The sequence below is a fragment of the Octopus bimaculoides genome, chromosome 25 (assembly GCF_001194135.2).
Source record: "Octopus bimaculoides isolate UCB-OBI-ISO-001 chromosome 25, ASM119413v2, whole genome shotgun sequence".
NCBI lineage: Eukaryota > Metazoa > Mollusca > Cephalopoda > Octopoda > Octopodidae > Octopus > Octopus bimaculoides.
This window is the reverse complement of record NC_069005.1, coordinates 19,303,648-19,325,271: the sequence shown is the minus strand read 5'-3', so window position 1 is coordinate 19,325,271 and position 21,624 is coordinate 19,303,648. Positions and strand designations below refer to the sequence as shown.

At 38.8% G+C, this 21,624-nt stretch overlaps 1 protein-coding gene across 10 annotated transcripts in view; it reads right to left on the bottom strand.

Moving 5' to 3' along the window:
* Positions 1-15,974: 15,974 nt before the first annotated feature.
* LOC106874415 (myb-like protein U) overlaps positions 15,975-21,624 on the bottom strand; it is a 216,939-nt gene continuing 211,289 nt past the window's right edge. For all 10 annotated transcript variants that reach the window (XM_052976703.1, XM_052976706.1, XM_052976707.1 and 7 more), the window contains one exon: positions 15,975-16,044. In XM_052976703.1, coding sequence (XP_052832663.1) covers positions 16,001-16,044 — 44 coding nt within the window. In that variant the 3' untranslated portion in view covers positions 15,975-16,000. The remainder of the gene's footprint in view (positions 16,045-21,624) is intronic.

Below are 21,624 nucleotides of genomic sequence, written 5' to 3'. Positions count from 1 at the left end.
GGGACTAGTCAATTTCATCAATCCCGGTGTATCACTGGTACTTAATTTATTGACCCCAAAAGGATGAAATGCAAAGATGATCTTGGCAGAATTTGGACTCAGAAAGTAACAGCAGACAAAATACCACTAAGCATTTTGCCCGGCAGCTTAATGATTCTGCCAGCTTGCCTCATAATAATAATCCTTTCTAAAATAGACACAAGATCTGGATTTTGTGAGGAGGGGGACAGATGGTCACATTGACTCCAGTAATCAGCTGGTACTTAATTTATTGACCCTGAAAGGCCTCAAGTATGGAGGAAGGGATTAAGTTGATTACATCAACCCCAGTGCATAACTGGTACTTATTTTAATTGACCCTGAAAAGATGAAAGGCAAAGTTGACCGTAGCGGAATTTGAACTCAGAACATAGCGACTGGTGAAATATCGTTAAGCATTTCTTCCAGCATGCTAACAATTCTGCCAGCTCACCTAATAATAATAATTTCTTTTATTATTCACAGGGGTAAAGATGTGGGGGGACATCACAAGGGCAGACAACAATTAGTGTGGGGATTTACATAAAAGATTGGGAGACAGGAAACAGAAAAGACAGTGAAATATGATAAAACTATACATAGTATACAACAACAACATGAATGATGCAGGAGAAAATCAAGGGACCCCACAGATCACGAAATGTAAGAGATCTCTCCCCTGCTCTCCAATCTACAGGCACATCCTTAGAGAAGGGTCATTCATCTATTAATAATAATGCGTCAAATTTTCGCACAAGGCCAGTAATTTTTTTGTGGGGTGGGGTGGGGGGTAAGTTGATTACATCGACCTCAATGTTCAACTGGTACTTAATTTATCAACCCCAAAAGGATGAAAGGCAAAGTCAACCTCACCAGAATTTGAACTCAAAATATAAAAATAGATGTAATGCTGTTAGGTATCCTGCCAGCTTGTCACCTTAATAATGATAATGGTTTCAAATTCTGCCACAAGGGCACAATTTTGGGGAAGGGGTTATGTTGATTACATCGACCCCAGTGTACAACTGGTACTTATTTTATCAACCCCCAAAAGGATGAAAGGCAAAGTCAACCATGGCGGAATTTGAACCCAGAACATAGCTGCAGACAAAATACAGCCAAGCATTTTGCCTGGCGTGCTAACATTTCTGGTAGCTTGCTGCCTTAATAATAATAATTTCAAATTTTGGCACAAGGCTAGTAAGTTTGAAGGGAAGAGATAAATCAATTACATTAATTCCAGTATTTAAATGGTACTTATTTCATTGACCCTGAAAGGACAAAAGGCAAAGTCGACCCCAACAGAACTCAGAATGTAGTGACAGGCAAAATACCACTAAACATTTCGCCTAGCATGCTAACAATTTTGCCAGAGAACAATGAAGAAGAAAAATGCCTTTTAATCAACTTCGATCAAATGGATCCACCATGCAGCCACGAAGTAGAGAAAGATCTACCTCCCTTCTTTGCTAATGGAAGGTGGTGTGTCGACCATCACTATATATTTGGCAGACAGCTGAATTTGTCTTACACGAGACAGCAGCTGCTCAATACAAGCCCACAAGTTACAAATGCATGGACACTGAATGATTGCATGCATCTTGGGCAGCTGTTGGCACTTCCAAACAGACTTTAGAAAATTGTCCATGGCCTTTGACCTGAAAGTCTTTCGGAAGATACCAACCAGACTGTTTACATTGATGCCCAAAGTAATTGGCAATTCAATGCTTTTTTTCTTAACCATACAGAACGAACAAAATATGAATGGTACAGAATGACAGTGTAGGGTTATATCAATATGGGTAAAGGAGAAAAAAAAAAAAAAAACCACAAAAATTCCCTAAATGGGGTAGATCTCACAAAAACAATGGTGTCCCCAGCTGCTAAGGCAAGTGTCCTCTCCCACCCCAATCTACAAGTGTATGGTCAGATCAAGCTTGTTCATGCAGACCATGCCCACTACACTGATCCAACTTTTAACCTCAGTTTTGTCCAGTACACAACCGCTTTCATTAAGGCCCTTCAGGCAAACTGACAGCTCTTCCTGGAGGAAGGTGGTAGAACAATTTTCACAGTGGACTTAGCTGATAGCTGGATCTTCTACATATAATAGCAGTGGTTTAACATAACTCCACAAGTCAACAATGCTTAGGCACTAGACAAATGTACACAAGACGGTTTTGTTGCTTTTTGTATATTTTGGACAGGTTTGCTTCATGGTATTTCCCTATCTATAGAGTTTATATCAAACTGGCAATGACCGCCCAGTAGCACTGGCAAACCAGGAGGATATAGAAATTATTCAGAACATATCAGCCAGTTGTGACTCTTGCCAGCCATTAATCTTCTATAGAATGTCAATACTGAACTTTCACTGACTGCATTTCCCCACTGGTAGAGGGTTGTGAGTACTTGACATTTCAGATGTCAAGCACCCTGCTCAGTCTTCATTTGACCCAGTCAGAGAAACAAGCTGGAGAAAACAAGTCCAACAAATGGCAACCACACTTGTTCACTGTTAAAGAATTGCTGGAGATGCCGTAGCCTCAGCATGCCCAGTCCTCCAGGTGGGGAGTGCTGACAGTAAATGGAGCACTTAAGAGTAGACACTCCAGCCTGCCTTTATCTCATCATCCATGATGGTTCTGTTACTGAGGAAAGGCATTCTATTAGAACATCTACCCCCAGTAACAGAATCTCTGCACAAATATTCAATCGCTCTTCACGTGTCTTTATGGTCAGATTATGAAGCAGAAATCTTGTTTTGGGCTGTAACATTTCTATTTGTCAGACAATATAGGCACAAGCTACGGCGGGGAGCTGGCAGAAACATTAGCACGCCAGGTGAAATGCTTAGTGCTATTTCGTCTGCTGCTATGTTCTGAGTTCAAATTCCGCCAAGGTCAACTTTGCCATTCATCCTTTTGGGGTCGATTAAATAAGTACTTAATCCATTTGTCCCTTCTGTGTGTAGCCCCTTGTGGGCAGTAAAGAAATAAGAAATGTTAGCACACCAGGCGAAATACTTAATAGTATTTTGTCTGCCATTATGTTCTGAGTTCAAATTCCGCCGAGGTCGACTCTACTTTTCATCCTTTCGGGGTCGATAAATTAAGTACCAGTTACGCACTGGAGTCGATGTAATTGACTTAATCCCTTTGTCTGTCCTTGTTTGTCCCATCTGTTTAGCCCCTTGTGGGCAATAAAGAAATAAGAAACATTAGCACACTGGGTGGAATGCTTAGCGGTATTTCGCTTGTCTTTACTTTCTGAGTTCAAATTCCGCCAAGGTTGACTCTGCTTTTCATCCTTTCGGGGTTGATGAATTAAGTACCTGTTGCATAATGGGGTTGACCTGACTTGCACTCCCCCCTGCGCCGCAAAATTTTGGGCCTTGTGCCTTGAGTAGAAAAGAATATAGGCACAGGCATGGCTGTGTTGTTAAGAAGCTTTCTTCCTAACCATGTGGACTTTGGTTCAAATCCCACTGTGTGGCATCTTCAAGTATCTTCATAGGGTCTCATACTAAATAAAGCTCAATGTATATGTGGAGGCAAGTGAGTATGTGTGTATAAGTTTGTATGTTTACTCTTTTCAGGACGTCACATGATGGATGCTTGTTTCCAGTCTCCCATGAAAAATACATCTGGCCATGGGAAATATTACCCTTACTTGGAAACAGGTGAGGGTTGGTAACAGGAAGGGCATCTAGCTGTAGCACCAGAGATAATCAAGGTGGCAGCACCACCACCAAGATAATGAGTTAACATATAATACCGGGTAGAAATGCTTGCAACAGGACGAGTTGTTTCTGCTAAAAGAAATCAGAGAGCCATATTGTGACATTCAACTATTTCTAGCAATGTCCAGACAAACACCTGGTGTTGTAACATTTAGGAAGGGCAACTAGCTGTAGAAGCAAAAGCACCAACAAAATTCACATTTATGCAAGCAATGAAAAGATGGTTACAAAACTAAAAACAACCACATGAATCTCCAATAAATTTTAAACTTTTACTTTTATAAGTTAGAAGGTGGGGGAGGTGGGGCAGTACCCACAACCTTTACAGACTTCCACCATATTGGACAGATAAGATTGATGCCTTTGATGCTCCGCTAGAACATCTGTAGCCGAGGCTTCAAGATGTTAAGCCTGACCTCATATTGAAACAATAGATATCTGTAGGCTTCTCAACATTAATCACGACAAGCTGGGCAACAACAAAGAACAGATGATAGATCCAACCTGTCAGCAAGACTCAATACATGTGAAATAAGATTTACACAAAGAAATTCAACTTGGAAAGAGTCGAGACTTGGTGAGAAACTGGCTGAAACCATCACACCATTTGTTTTTATATGGATGTGTGGCTAATAAGCTCACTTTACAACCATGTAGTTTGGGGTTCAGTCCCACTGCATAGCACCCTTGGCAACTGTCAACTATAGCTCCAGGATGACTAGTAGATCTAGTAGATGGAAACTGTATGGAAGTCCATTGTATGTGTGTATGTGTCTCCTCCACGCTGCCTTACAACTTAGCAGTTTGCTAAAAGAGACCAATAAAATTAGTGGCAAGCTAGGTTTCTTTTGTATGACTAAAACCCTTGAAGGTGGTGCTCCAAGATGGCAAAATCTCATGAGTGAAACAAATAAAAGACGAAAGATGCCATGATTAGGATATTGGACTCCTGATTGTAAGGGCATGGGTTCAATTCTTGGACAGGGTGCACACTGTGTCTTTGAGCAAGCCACTTCATTGCTCTAGTCTGTGGTTAAGAAGTTTGTTTCATGCCTCTGTGGTTCTCAGTTCAATCCTGCATCTTGCTGCAGCATTTTGGGCATTCAACTCCTTCCTTAACCTTAAAGCAACCAACACCTTATGAATGAAATTTGGTAGACTGGAACTGTGTGCGTGTTTGATCATCATCATTTAATGTCCACTGTTCATGCTAGCATAGGTTGGACAGTGTGACTAGAGCTGGCAAGCTGGGGGACTGCACCAGACTCTAGTCTGGTTTGGCACAGTTTCTATGGCTGGATGCCCTTCCTAACACCAACCACTTTATAGAGTGTGCTGGAGGCTTTTACATGTTGCCACACAAGAACTTTCATGTGTCATCACGGACACTTTTACATGGCACTGCACGGGTGCTGTACATAATCAGAAGGATTGGTCTTAACACTGATTACATCAACCCCCAGGTATCTCAGTCCTTTGTCATCTCGCGTGAAACGTTCAGCTTCCTGAGGTCATTCTTCAGTACTTCATTCCATGTCTTCCTGAGTCTCCCACTTCCATGTGTTCCATCCATTTGTGTATACTTGTGGAATTTACTTTGTAGGGGACAGAAACTAAGCTGGGATGCAGCTGAGTAAATTCATTGCTATTTACTAAAAATTGATGAAATATATACTTGATGAAGCACTGGGTCAATATAATTGTGTAAAATCCTTAAATGCCTCAGAATGGCCACTGACCAAAGACAGAGACCAGCAATTTTGAGGAGAAAAAAGTTGATTACGCTGACCCCAGTACTTAATATTATCCCAGGTATTATTTGACTGACCCTGAGAGGATGAAAGAAAGTTGATCTTGCTGGAATTTGAACTCAGAACATAAAACACTAGAAGATATACCACTAACAATTTTGTCAGGTGTGGTAACATTTCTGCCATCTTATTGCCTTCATAATAATAATAATGGTTTCAAATCTTGACACAAGGCCAGTCGGTCTGGGGCAGAGGGTACTCTGATTACATCAACCCTAATGCTCAACAGGTACTCATTTCATGAACTCTGAAAGGATGAAAAGTAAAGTCAGCCTAAGTGGAATTCAAATTCAAAATGTAAAAATGGACAAAATGCTGCTAATCATTTTAACTGGCGTGCTAATGATTCTGCCAGTTTGCTGCCATAATAATAATAATCCTTTCTACTACAGGCGCAAGGCCTGAAATTTTGGGGCAGGAGGCCAGTCAATTGAATCAACCCCAGTACACAACTGGTACTTAATTTATCGACCGTGAAAGGATGAAAAGCAAAATTGACCTTGGTGGAATTTGAACTTAGAACTTAGCAATGGGCAAAATACTGCTAAGTATTTCGTCCAGCATGCTAACAATTCCGCCAGCTTGCCACCATAATAATAATAAACATCTACAGACAACTCATTAGAAACTCATTACAAATGTCATTACCCTGACAGTCTCCTATTTCTAACCTTGATAATTATTTAAGTAATTAAGTGCCATAGTACAATGGAACCAATTATAGATCCAATCCTTTAATTATACTGTCAAAATATGCAAAACATTCCAATTTGTCATCAATATCAGGTTGTTCACATACACTATGTGCATACACCTGTGCATGAATGTTTGTGTGCATATGTATATGCATGTGCGCATATACACATACAACAGCTTCCTCAGAACCACATCACCCTGTTACTCCACCAATTTATCTTCCATGTCATGTGATAGTGCCTTTCAGTAACATCCAATCTCATCTAGGCAACACATCTTCACTAATGATAGTATGACTGAAAGCACCGTACTGTAGGCTGTCACAAACCAGCTCCAGGGTAAACCTACTACTCGATATTCCACCCAAAGTGTACATGCATGCATGCACAGTTTCACAGAATATCATACTACTTGCTTCCGCCATATGGACTGCAGCCAACCTGGGACTCTGTCTTGAAGGATTTAGATAAATGAACTGATGTCAGATATTAATTTCTGAAGTCAGGTACTTATTCTGTCACCTCCTTTTGGCAAACTGCTAAGTTATGACATAAACAAACCATCACTGGCTGTCAAGTGGTGGGAGACAAATGCAAACACACATGATGGGCTTCCATGTAGTTTTCATCAACCAAATTTTTCTCTGACAAGGTATTGCCCTGGGGCTTTAGTAGGAGACACTTGCCCAAGGTGCCACACGGTAGGACCAAGAGCACAATTTTGGCAAGTGTATTTGACTTACAGGCGCTGACTGGATGCATTCCATTGATAATTTCCAATGGAATGAAATCCATATGATATGAGAGTTCTGGCACCCATGACGAATTGCATCTGCAATGATCTATGTGTGCTTTTATGTGCCAAACACGTGAGAGGATCTCAAAGCTCATAATGCAGTATTCAGTGTTCTTGCAAGACATCTATGTTAAGGTGGATATAAAGATCACCTTTTGCTATTAAATTAGCAGCTCTTTTAGTTGTGCATTAAACTGAAATTTATCTCACTGGATGCAGCACTTTTTTTTGTTGATTCTACTTATATTGGGTCTATAAACCACCACCATTTAATGCCTGTTGTCCATGCTGGCATGGGTTGAACAGTCATATATATATATATATATATATATATATATATATATATGTGTGTGTGTGTGTGTGTATGTATTTTGAAAATATCTCATGGAGTGACAACTGTGTCCTGTATAGTTATGGACTGCCCTTTGGCAAGACATAGCACCTGTTTAGCCACCCTCCCAGGGATATGGCAAGGTCATGGGACTGCAACATGGCAGATTGTGAAGAGGTAGCAGAAGAGCTCAACTTCAGGGTTACCAGGTTCTATCTATCAAGAGAGTAACTGCAATGCATCCATAGAGGTGGCATCGACAATTGTGAAATCAGTCAATTAAAAATTCACTATGTCTCAAGTTCTCAGTTCAAGTTCATAATAATGGAACTGGATGGCAACAAAGAGTCATGGGGAAAAAGCAGCGGAAAAAAAACAGTATATAGCTGCAAATATAGCTGTGCAGTTTTGCTTCTCAACCACATGGTTTCAGGGTCAATCCCAATGTGTAGCACCTTGGGCAAGTGCCTTCTGTATGGAAGCTTGTGTGTATGTGCATATGCATGCATGTGCCTACAAGTGCATGGGTATTTGAGTGGTGCTGTTATTGATGTCTGATAGTTTGATGTGTAAATACATGAAATAAAGTACTTTAATAGCAAAAAAAAAAAAAGCGTTGGTGACAGGAAGAGCATCCTGCTATAAATTGACTCAGAAAACAGTTGTCTAATCCAGACTAACATGGAAAACCAGGTATAAAAATGATATGCACACACACACAATGAAAAAAGAAAAGGTAATTTATAAAAAAAAAAAAAGGTTGGGAAAGAACACCTTTTTTTTATATCAATAACTGTCTCTGACTTAAACCAACTACCCATCCAACGAGCTGCCTGTGCCTATATTTTTGTGGAGGCAAGCATCCATTGGTTGAAAATAAGCAGCTCCAGCTTCTAACACAGGCAATGCATCAAGTTTCACATTTTTATAAGCAGCAGCAAAAGAGTTCCATAAATAGGCTGGTCTACAGCCAGACACAGGCATTTGTCTTGATAGTCTTGGAGTGATTTGATTACAAAGTAATGATAATTACATAGAAGAAAGACAGAAAGAGAAATAAAGGGGGGGTGAAGAAAAGAGAGGAAAACCAACAAAATGAAGAATGGCGAACTTGAAAATTACTAAAGGCACTAGACTAAGGGGGTGGGGTGGGGGTGGGGGGAAGAAAATGGATGAGTGATAGAAAGAGACGAATAGAAGGAAGAGAGAGAGAGAGAGAGACAGACAGACAGAGATGGTGAGAAGTAGTAAAAGTACTTAGAGGTAGAAAAAACAAAACAAGCAAACAATAAACAGCAGGTATCAAAATTTCTACAGAATTTAATACAAATTCTTGATGCAGACAAAACATGTATTGAAATATAACTGGCTTTTGAAGAGCTACAAAAATGACTAATGGAGGAAAAAACAGAATCACACACATACATATGTACATAGACACAAAGGCAAGATCATAGATAAAGAGACAATACCATCCTGCACATACACACGTATTGTGTAGAAGCAGATAGTAGTTTTTGAGCAAACTAAACACTAACTAGCTAGTTAATCAGTTTGTTAGCTGGTAGTTAAATTACTTCACTTAATCATTTAGTCAGCCTGAAATGCCAAGTTTTCAAAACATTTCCATTGGCACACTTCTTTGCAACAGTAAGTAATATTGTAGCAGAGGTCATTAACTCTCAGAAGTTCTTAAGAGTGTCTTTGAGAAATTAGAGAACAGACATGATCAAGAAGTTTGTTTTGCAACCGTGTGGCCTCCAGGTTCAATTACTCTGCAGGGTAGCTTGGGCCTTGACAAAACGACCAATACCTAGTGTGAAATACGGTAGATGGAAAGCTGTCACACACAGGTAACGAGTGAGGTCCCTACCAAAACCCTCTCCTATGACGATACTGGTATGAGCCCAAACCCCTTCCATCAGCCTTCTTTATTGTTCTCCATCACACTCATTGCTGACATCCATCACCCTGTCACCTTTCTACGATGGCTACCAATCATGCTACTTATATCTTTATTCAATCCTTTTATTACCAACCATCACATTGCTCTATCATCACATTATCTCTCTCTCATCACATTATAGTTTTTTCTCTTTCAGCACACAGCCTGTCATATTGCTTCTACTCATTCTGCTTACCAACAAATCTCATGTAGTCGCCTATCATCCTGGTTCTATTCTGTTATTCTTTATTCACTCATCCTTAATCTGGATCTCTTCCTGTCTAGTTGGGTGAGAAAGCAAGGAACAAACAAATGGAGACAATTCAAGGAAGAGGTTACACTCTTTAGTGTCATTGGGAGCAAGACAACCTCTTAGGTGCTGGTAAATGAATGTAAACAACAGAGTAAAGAAGACTTTTTGGTCTTTCTGGTAACAAGACAACCTCTTTGGTGCTGGAGTCACAATAGACAGCACTCAATATAGTCTCTAAAGGGACTGGAGATAGAAAAAGCAACCAGCCATAGAAGCCATGGTAAAAATGATACTTCAGAAAATGCCCTGTTGATATTTCTATCTGAAATACATTTGTTTTCCAGCAGCTGAAACTGCAAATTCTAGAAATGCATAAACCACTTGATTCATGTGCAAAACTTCCCAAACACATCTGCTGGAACAATGTGCATTGCTGTCAAAAGTTATGTCAGAGAGAGAGAGAGAGAGAAAGAGAGAGAAAGAGAGAGAGAGAGAGAGAGAGAGAGAGAGAGAGAGAGAGAGAGAGAGAGAGAGAGAGAGAGAGAGAGAGAGAGAGAGAAAGAGAGAGAGAGAGAGAGAAAGAGAGAGAGAGAAAGAGAGAGAGAGAAAAAGAGAGAGAGAGAAAAAGAGAGAGAGAGAGAAAGAGAGAGAGAAAAAGAGAGAGAGAAAAAGAGAAAGAGAGAGAAAAAGAGAAAGAGAGAGAAAAAGAGAGAGAGAGAAAAAGAGAGAGAGAGAGAAAAAGAGAGAGAGAGAGAGAGAAAAAGAGAGAGAGAGAGAAATAGAAAGAGAGAGAAAGAGAGAGAGAGAGATACATAAACTAGATGTGTGTGTGAGAGAGACTGGGTGTGGAAGAGAGATACATTCCGAGCATTTCAGACTATTGTGTATAGCAGTCATAGACAAACTGCAGCTGGGTAGGATCTTCTAAATGGCTAAGGAAAAATTATCTTTATTTGTTTTTAATAGTGTGGACTGCCCAATGATGTATGTCTCAAGGGACCCATGGAAAAGGTGTGTGTATGTATATATTCATGTATGTGAGAGTGTGTTTGTATAAACTTATTTAGGTTTCGGCCAGTAAAGCCCAGGCCATGTCTAACCTAATAGCGCCACCTGGTGAAGTCTTTTAGATTGTGATTCACACCTCATCATACATGGGACACCATGGCCCATTCTAGCAAAGAGTTATTATTGTTGGAGACATATCCGGATGTAGGAAGTTGGTTCAGGATTTTTTTGAGAAATTTGTCCAGAGAACTTTTGGATTTTATGAAATGTGTTTCTATTAAAGAGAGCTGGACTGGTTGAAGTAAAGTAGTTGTGTTGTAATGTTATGTGCCTTGAGTTAGATTTTTTGTAGTGGGTGGATAATGGTTGGGGGGGGGGGTCTTGGATTTTAAAATTGATGAGAGAGAGATGAGGGCTAGTGCACTAAGTTACTTAACACTCACAAAGATATTAACTTATCTTGTCATTTTTCAAGCAAGATGAGACAACTCTGGACATGATTTGGTCTTATTCTGACCTCTCCAAGAGAAAATACCTTAAAATGTACATTTACTGGAATAAAAACATTCTCACCTATACAACTACATAAATACAGACAGCCCTTCACAAAAGAAAAAACAAAACTAAGAGACAGAGAGACCTGAAGATGACTCGGAGCAGAGAGGTATGGCATTGAAGAGGTTGCAAATGGTAATGGAAAAGCTTCGACAAATATATCTGATTGAGTGATTAACCAAATGATTAATCAAATTGATTAGTTACCTGGTTGAATAGTTAACCAATTGACAAAGAATGAATTGAAATAAAACTAGCACATGTGTTTATCATTGGCATAATGACCCTCCTGAGATTTAACAAAATAAAACTTTTGTAGTGTTGAAGAGGATCAAATGTAACAGGTGAAGGGCTGAGAGTTTGTATAATCCATCATTGGCTCTGTATGGGGACATTATCAAAGATGGTGAACATTCAATTGGAGAGCCAATCTCCATATAAATTAGTCATGTGACTTACCAGGCTATCAGATATTGTTACACATCGCTGGTCACAATGCACTTTTGCATTGTTTTAGCCTTCAAATGACACTAGTCTGCTGCTGGCTAGGCAAGCAGGCCCCACTGATTGAAGGGGGACTGGAGCAATGTGAAATGAAGTGTTTTGCCCAAGAAGACAATGTAGCACCCAGCCAGGGAATCGAACTCACAATCTAGCGATCAAGAGTGTAACAGCCTAACCACTAGGCCACGTACCTTCACATATAAATTAGTATAACTGGAAATGATACACTGAAGCAGGCATGATCCTGACATCACACAAAGCAGTTTCATGAAAATTGATTAAAACTATCCACTTCTCCATGGAGTGGGACTGAACCTGAAAATATGCAGCTGAGATGCAAACTTCTTAACCACACAGCCATGCCTGTACCTTGGTGTGGTGATGAATATATAGGACCTTTAGCTACAGAGATCTTACAGTATGTATGGTAGTTGCTTAGCGAGAAAAAAAAAAAAAAAGTGGAAGGACTTCCCATTAGATTTGAAATGGAAGAAAAAAAATGCAGTGAACCTACACAAAAACAAACACATAACTGACACACACACAACAGAAGTCATTGTCAATGATACCACAGAAAGGTCAAAGCAACTTAGTAGGTTGTTTAAAGGCAGACTAAAATAACGACCCAATTTAGAAGAGTAATAATATATTATATCCAGAACATTCCACAAACCAGTGAAATTGTGGTGGTGACAGGGTGGCAGTAGGGGTTTTTTTAATTGCTACTGGTCAGTTAATAAATAGAGCATAGAGTAGCAGCATCATCTTAATGTCCACTTTTACATACTTGGTATGGTAGCAGTCAATAAAAAGAATGGACATTTGTGCTAAAAAAAAATTCAGGCATAGTACGGCTGGGTGATTAAGAAGCTTGCTTTGCAACCATGTGGTTTTGGGTTCAGTCTCACTGTGTAGCAAGTGTCTTCTAATCTGCGGATCAGCCAATGCGTTCCGAGTGAATTTGGTAGATGGGATCTGAAAGAAGCCCATATTGTGTGTGTGTGTGTGTGTGTGTGTGTGTGTGTGTGTGTGTGTGTGTTTGTCCTCACCACTTCTTGTTGGTTAGATTACTTCCTTGTAATAGTTGTTAGACAAAAGGGAACTAAATGTAAGTACCAGGGTCAATTTATTCAACTAAAGTACTTCAAGGCAGTGTTCCAGCATGGCCACAATCCAAGCAAGTGAAAGATAAAAGATTCATTACATAGGCAGGGTGGTGGTGAAGAAAGAGTTATGAAAGCAACATACAAAAAGTTTGAGTGCAACATTCCCTTAAGAGTATTCCCCAAGCTTGACATACTGATCGTATGAGCAAGAATTGGAGATGTGCATATACAAGTATATATATACATACACACACAAACATGCATATATATATGTATATGTGTATGTATGTATGTATACACACACTATTGTCCCCGCAAGCATGTGCACACTTATACAAAAGCGGTTTTGTTGAAGTGATTTGTAAAAGATGTATAACTTAACAGCGTGGGCAGGCATTAAGTACCACTCATTCAAACAGAAATATTCCATTTCTCATGAAGAATCCTCCCTACTCATTCAATAAGCTACAATTTCAGTTTGCTTTACATTACTTTAGAGAACTTTTTTCTTTTTTGCAAAGAGAGATGTAGTGATAAAAGTAGTTTGAAAGAGATAAAGATATTAAAAAAGAAAAAAATAAGCTGAAAATTGCTTGTAATTTTGAATGCGTCAATGACTACAAACACACTTGGTGCCTCTTTTTGGTCAGATCAGCCCTATGATCAAAAGGAGATTCCAGAAGTAACCATTCTATCACTTTAAAGGGTCTGTTTGGACTAACTCATGTGTTCTTTATTGAAGACATAAATAAAATGGATATAATTTGAGGTAGATATAGCTGCTGTTTCTAGCAAGTTAGCAGACAGAGTAGCTCATGGTGATAGTGAAAGCTATCAGTTTGACAAAGCATCCAGGGTGTGTCTGGAAAAATATTTGCTAAATCACAAAGTAAAGCAAGCAGTGAGTTTTCTATTGATAGACCAGTTTGTCAACTTACATAACAATAATGATGACAACAACAGAAGAGTGACAGCTGTGAGACTATGACAAATTGCTAATGTCAGTGCTTCGATAGATGCCAATAATTGGTCGGTCACCATTACTAGGGGGAGTCAACTACTATGGAGTCATTAGCTGTGAGCCAATGCGAGATCCTCTATAGAGTTGCTTAACTTGCTAGAAACAACAGTTGAAAAAAACAAAAAGCAAAAAAACTCACTCAAAACCACATTTCCTAGTTTTAAAAGAAGTATAAAGAAAGATATATTTAACAATGTGGTCCCATATATATAACAAGACTGGGATGGTGATGGCTATAATACCTTTGATCCAAGATCCAAGATCTTGCTCAGTCAGTAATGACCTAGGGTCAAACAATAACAACAAGTGAGAGAAAAAGAGTAACAAAAGCAAAGAAGAAAGGCAATCATTTACACAATCTTAACATCTCCACCCTTTACAGTACAATTTATGCTTCCAAAATACATAAGGAGGGTCCTACTGGTTTTAAGACTGTGTGTTCTGAAACACTAGGTGCAGGCAGGGCTCAGTGGTAAAAAGTTTGCTACTGAACCATATGGTCTTGGGTTCAGTTCCAGAGTAGCACATGGGCAAATGTCTTCTACTATAACCCCAGGTCAACCAAAGCCTTGTAAGTGGATTTGGTAGACAGAAATTGAAAGAAGCCTGGTGTGTATGTATGTATGTATGTATATGTACACACATACCAGTTTGTCGACTTTACCTTAACCCCCATCTAACATATAGATGCAACATCCTCCCTGGGTTTCTTGACTTGCGATAGTGCCAGTGGCACATAGAAGTACCAAGTACACACTGTAAAGTGGTTGATGTTAGGAAGAGTTGAAACTGGGTTGCCCAAAACTCCGATGCCTGTTGGATGAGCTGTATCAATAATTGAAAGGTCCAACCTTGTCACATAAGATCTGAATTTAATGGGAACATTTACTCATTGTCATCGTTTTAATGTCCACTTTTCCATGACTGAATGAGTCGCACACAATTTGTAGAGGTGCATTTTAGTTTTACAACTTTATGTTCCCAACTTGTTTCCAAGTAAGGTAATATTTTCTATGACCAGACATGTTTTCACAGAAGATTGGAAATAAAGGATATTGTGTGGATGACACCACCATTCATTTACAACTATTACATGAAGTCAAGGTAAGGAGACAGTAAAACACACACAATGAGGGGCTTCTTTTAGTTTCTGTCTACCAAATCCACTCAGAAGGCTTTGGTTAACCCAAGGCTATGGTAGAAAGCACTTAACCAAGGTGCCTCACAGTAGGATTGAACTAAAGACCATGCAGATGGGAAGCAAATTTTTTTAACACACAGCCACGCCTATGCCTCATAAATATTAAGCATGCTTATTCTCTATAGCCCAGACTGCAGTACAAAGATTGGGCGGGCAAATGTAGTTGTTCATGACTTGATACTTGAGAGACAAAGTGCAAACATACTCTAGATTGGATTACTGCTCAGATGTCTGGGTCATGAAAACACTTGTACACTCACACACACTTGCATTAGTGTTTGACAGTACATAATACAAACATGCATACATACACATACCCTGCGTTAATACTTGAATTTAAGTGTTAACATTATGAAAGTGTGTGTGTGTGTGTGTACACAAATCATTTTATATCCATGTTTTATGCAAGCATGGGTTGGACAGGTCACCACAGCCAGAGTCATCAATTATCTGGAGCCAACACTACAGAAGTTATCTTGCTTACTAATCACTGTAGAGAGAGTGTAGTTGGTATGGTTGGGGTGAGGAAGGAAGTGGAGATTCTCTTGTGACACCAGCACAGAAGAACAGGTGCCTTGTACACAGTAGATTTATATAGAGCATACAATAATCCAAGATGATTAGTCCAATAAGGAGAATGGTTGGGAGTGAGGAGAGAATAGAGGATCTCTGTCACTCAACAAAGATTCAGTTATTCAATCAATAGAATTCCCTGCTACTGAATTGATTTGGAAGTGGCTGAGTACTCCAGTTACATGCACCTCCCTAATATAATAAATCTGCATCTCTCTGCCTCTCTGCAGAAGAAACTAGCTGTGGTTAAACAGAGTTGGATGACCTCTGCCAGCTCTAAATGCCCAAGACATGCTGTGTGCTATGATGGACGATCAAAAGTTATATGCCAATAGCAAGACATACATGTATAGTCATACGCAACACATTCATTGTGCTTAAGTGCACACACACACACACACACACACACACGAAGAACAATTCAGAAAAAAGCTTAAAAGATTAATAACAGCACTCACCACTAAGATGACATACTCGGCGATATTCTGAAAGAAACAAAGGGAGACAATTAGAAATTGTAAGGTCGGTGGGAGACACCGGATTTGACCAGTTTGAACATAAATCAGGTAGAATATTTGATACAACCCACCTGAGATCACCTCTGATTCTAAGATTCAAACTCTGCTTTATAGTGATCTAAATTAAAACTGTCCATCAAAATTTCATGTAAAAAACACCAGTTTAAGAATGATCAAGTTATTTTACTAAAGTCTTCATTATTGATTGGTCAAATTAATGTAGATATCTGACGAGAACTCAAGTTTCAAAAATCAACTGAGGCTGGTCACTTTTTAGGCACAGGCATGGCTATGTGGTAAGAAGTTTGTTTCCCAACCACGTTTCCAATTCAGTTCCACTGCATGGCACCTTGGGAAAGTGTCCTCTACTACAGCCTTTGGCTGACCAAAGCCTTGTGAATGGATTTGGTAGACAGAAACTGAAAAAGCACACCATATATATATGCGTATGTGTGTTTGCTCCCTACCACTGCTTGACAACTGGTGTTGGTTTGTTTATGTGTCTGTAACTTAGCAATTCAGCAAAAGAGACTCGTATAAGTACTTGGCTTAAAAAAACAAAGTACTGGGGTTGATTTGTTGGACTAAAATCTCTTTATGGTTGTGCTCCAGCATGGCCATAGTCTAACCACAAACAAGTAAATGATAAAATTAACTGAAACAAAATGCAGTGAATTTTAATAGAAATACGTCATCAAAAAGGTTAAATCACATCCTACAGTTTTAAAAACAGACTCATTAGATGTAATCCAGGATACAAACATGAAGATGGAAAGGTCATGGTTGGAAAACTTCTGATCACTGGTTGACTGCTTGATTAGGGCTGACATAAGGCTAAATAACAAAAAACATTTATTATAGAAATGCTTGTTCCAGTGTCATCCTTGCTGTAAGAGAACAATGGCTGCTAAATTGTGAAATTGAAGATTAATTATGTATAGATTAATAAATTAATGAACAATACAAACAGTATTTAGGAAAAATACTGCATTTAACCAAAGCCAATGGCAGCAGGTGAGGGCTTTATCAAGTCTCCCTCAAATACTGTACCTTAGATTTTCAAAGATAATGGGGAATGTTGAACAATGTAGATCTTATGGAGAAAAAAAATGGATGGTCATGAGGGGAACATGGTTGATCAAGACTGACCAAGGTGCCATACAGTGGGACTGAACCCAGAAGGAAGTGGTTGAGAAGCAAACTTCTTACCACACAGCCATACTTTATATATATATATATATATACACATACATATCATTGCTATTATGTTAAACTGTTGTATGTCCAAATGCGTTTTTTTACCAATATTAATTTTTGATTGCAATAACCAGTCCCTTTTTGTTAAACTATCGTATCTCCAGCTGCTTCAGATGCTAAGATATGAAAAATTGTCAAAGTGTAGGTTTTTGCTATGGAACGGTGAAACTTTTTCTTTTTCTGAAAAAAGCAACATTTTGGACTTACGACACTTTTCCATAATAGCAATGATATATATATATATATATATATAAATAATATGTGACAATTATTCGGTAGCCATGATAATTGTCACATTATTTACAGATAAATTCCTCTATTTACATAATATCAAGGTCTCTTTCTTTTGTTGTCTTTTCTCTCAATATATATATATATATATGAATATTCCTGCATTTAGGAGAGTAGTTTCAGTCACTTGGTAGGATCAGCATAAAAAGTTTTCCTTAAGTATATCTTTCATCATCTTTCACATAATCAAAAACCACAACAGCAAACCCTCATGTACAGGAGGAGAACACTATTTCAAATATCTGGAGGCAGTCAGTCATCATCTGCAATAGGGTGGGACCTGTTACCTTTACAATGCCCTGTGAGAGACCAGCATGAAAGCTTACCTACACTTCCCAAACTGAGATGACTCTTAAAAATGCAAAAAAATGCCTATTTACTACTCACTTTGCTTTAGATTTCACTCATCAACATGCCCCAAACTCAATCTAGCCCTTATCCTTGCTAATCTCAACATTTCTTTCTATGCATGGGTTTATCCCGACTACAGTGTTCAATAAAGACTGCAACACCCAAATCCTGCTAATTACTGACAATTTCATTTCCAACACCTCAGAAATGATGGAATAAGTCACAAACAATCACTTTGTGTCCTCTCTCCCTTCCTTTCTCTCTCTCCAATGACCATCAGTATGGCTTTCAAGAGCCAGACTTACCAAGGACTTATGTTGGTGTTCACCAGTCATCTTTCACACTTCAAACCTACAAGATGAATCCACCAGGAAAAAGAAATAATGTTACAGTTGACATCAAAGTCTTCAACTGTATTTGTTATGAACATCTTAGAGATAAGTTGGCTGTGTATGGACTTTACATGTCTTATCTCCTGGGTCAGAATTCTATTAGGCCATGGCAAAGCAGCATATCCTGATGGGGGATCTCCCCAATCCTGATCCAATTCAAGAATTCATTTTCTCTTATTCTTTTCTTTTACTTGTTTCAGTCTTGACTGTGGCTATGCTGGAGCACTACCTTAAAGGGTTTTTTAGTCTAAGAAATCGACCCCAAGACTTATACTTTGTAAACATAGCACTTATTTCTATCAATCTCATTTGCTGAACTGTTAATTCACAGGGATGTAAACACACCAACATCAGTTGTCAAATGATGGTGGAAAGACAAACACCTAAGTTCACCCACAAGACTGGTTGACCCAAGGCTATAGCAGAAGACTCTTGCCCAAGGTGCCACACAGAGAGACTGAACTTGGAACCATGTGGTTGGGAAGCTAGCTTCTTACCACACAGCTATGCCGGTGCTTATGTGTACATTTTCAAGCTCCATTATTGGCTTATCTCTAAAAGTGATTAGTAAGTGGCTTGATTTAGCAATTAGGGTGGCATGTTGTGTCCTTGAGCAAGACATTTTATTTCACGTTGTTCCAGTCCACTCAGCTGACAAAAATGAGTAGTATTTGCATTTCAAAGGACCAACCTTGTCATATTCTGTGTCATGCTGTTGAAGAGTACACATGTCTGTGGAGTGCTCAGCCACTTGCACATGAATTTCACAAACAGGCTATACCATTGATCAGATCAACTTGAACCCCCATCATTGTAACTGGAGTGCCAATTGATTTGCTTTCCATTATTATTTTCTCACATTTTGGATGAGGGTTGAGTCTATCCTGCTGAGCTGTAAATATGCTGAAACCAGTCAGTTCAGCTCTCATTTGAAGCTGCCAAAGTTAATTTCATAGTGAACCTAAATATCATTACACACACATACAAACATACAATGGACTTTTGCAAAGTCTCCATTTACCAAGTTCATAAGATATTGTGAAGGTACATAAGGTACAACTTGAAGTTAGAAGACAATTGCCCAAGATGCCACACAGTGGGACCAAACCCAAGACCATAAGGTTGCACAGCAAACTTTTTAGCCACAGCCACACTTACCACTATAATGGAATAGTTCCTTGCAAAATTTTAGTAAGAGACAGAGAGCAAAAGAGGGGTAAATTTCTATAGTTTCGACTAACAACGATCAGCTTATAGGAATTTTAAAGCATTCAATGAAATTTCTAAACTTGATGCCTTAATATTTTGACAATACTATTGTAAAAAGTACACTAGTATACTGAATGTTAATTAGAAGAAAACAATTAAAATGTGTAAATATTAACACTAATTTCTAAAAATACTAATTTGTAAGCACTGTTATGGCCCCAAAACTCAGGTGATTATACTTTCACAAAGCAAGTTTTATTTGTGAATAATTATGTAATATTTAATTACATACTATTGTAGAAATATCAGCTGTGATAATTACATCATTTAATAATTGCAACCATAACTGTTTTTTCTCCAAGGTTATTTTTTCTTGGGATTAAAGAGCCAATGCAAGAATTGTGGTTGATCAGCATGCTAGAAGTAACAGAAATAACACCATGCCATCTCAAAATAAAAGACATTGATAACAATCCTACAGAGTAATTTGATCTTAAATATAAATAATTATAGATAAAACTGTGATTCTGTGAAACAACTTTAAACTTAATATTTCTATATAGCATTCTGCATATCTCCATAAAGATATACTGTGGCAGCCACACAATTGTGGTATTTGTGTTGAGAAATCGTCCAAGCTGCTGGACGATTTTTTGCCTGCGACTGATACACTTGTGCTTTTTAGCACTATAACAATATCTATACAAGATGCTTTCTTCACTAATAAATTAGTATTTCTGTGTTTAGGGCTTGTAACATTATTTTAACCATTAGCACACTGCATTTTCTCTAGAAATGTTTACCGTCACCTATTACTATAGGGGAGAAAAGTCATACAGTGATATTATGCACCTACAGTGTGCTAAAAGTTAACTATAAAAAGAAATTTCATACAAGCCGACCATTGTATCTTTATGTCAATATGAAGCAGAGGAAAGACTAGCTTGGAGATTTTCATAATGTGGTTGTTTATTTTTGGAAGGGCATCGTAGGGTAGGTGTGGAGAGGCTGGATTTGGCTGCTTTGAACATAAAACAGAATATTTTGGCTGGATGTGGATGGTTTGAATAGTAAAGGGTTAAACCTGGTACTTATTCTCTCAGTTTCTTTTGTGAAACTGCTAAAAGGGAATGCAAACAAACCAACACCGGTTGTCAAGTGGTGGCAAGGGACAAACTCACGACAGGCTTCTTCCAGTTTTTGTCTATCAAATCCTCTCATAAGGCTTCGGTCAGCTTGAGGCTATAGTAGAAGACACTTGCCCAAGGTCCCAAGGTTCCATACAGAAGGACTGAACCCAGAACCATGTGGTTGGGAAGCAAGCTTCTTACCACACAGCGACACTGTCATATATTACATAACACATATTGTTTAAATGCCAGAAGCTGCATTCAGTATGTGGTAAACATGCATTTATTAAGTACGTGGCATTGATAATGCTTACATTGCAGAGCTGCTTCTATTGCATAATTGAGAGAATAAGCTGTATCGTAATTAAGCAGATACATTGTTGAAAGAAAGAAAAACTGCAGTATTTATCCCGAGATAGCATACCTTATAAAAGGTATAATGCTGGACAAAATACAGAAATATATATCAGTAGCAGACATGAATTAATCAGCCTCAGTGCTGGAGTTGTCTGGTGAGGAATGGTTGCGTCTGTGCAAATAAAATGAAAACACCACTCTACCACGTTCATGCAAAAGACAGATATATATAGATAGATAGATAGACACTCCGTCACTTACGACGTCGAGGGTTCCAGTTGATCCGATCAACGGAACAGCCTGCTTTTGAAATTAACGTGCAAATGGCTGAGCACTCCACAGACGCGTGTACCCTTAATGTAGTTCTCGGAGATATTCAGCGTGACACAGTGTGACAAGGCTGACTCTTTGAATTAAAGGTACAACAGAAACAGGAAGAAAGAGTGAGAGAAAGTTGTGGTGAAAGAGTACAGCAGGGTTCGCCACCATCCCCTGCCGGAGCCTCGTGGAGCTTTAGGTGTTTTCGCTCAATAAACACTCACAATGCCCGGTCTGGGAAT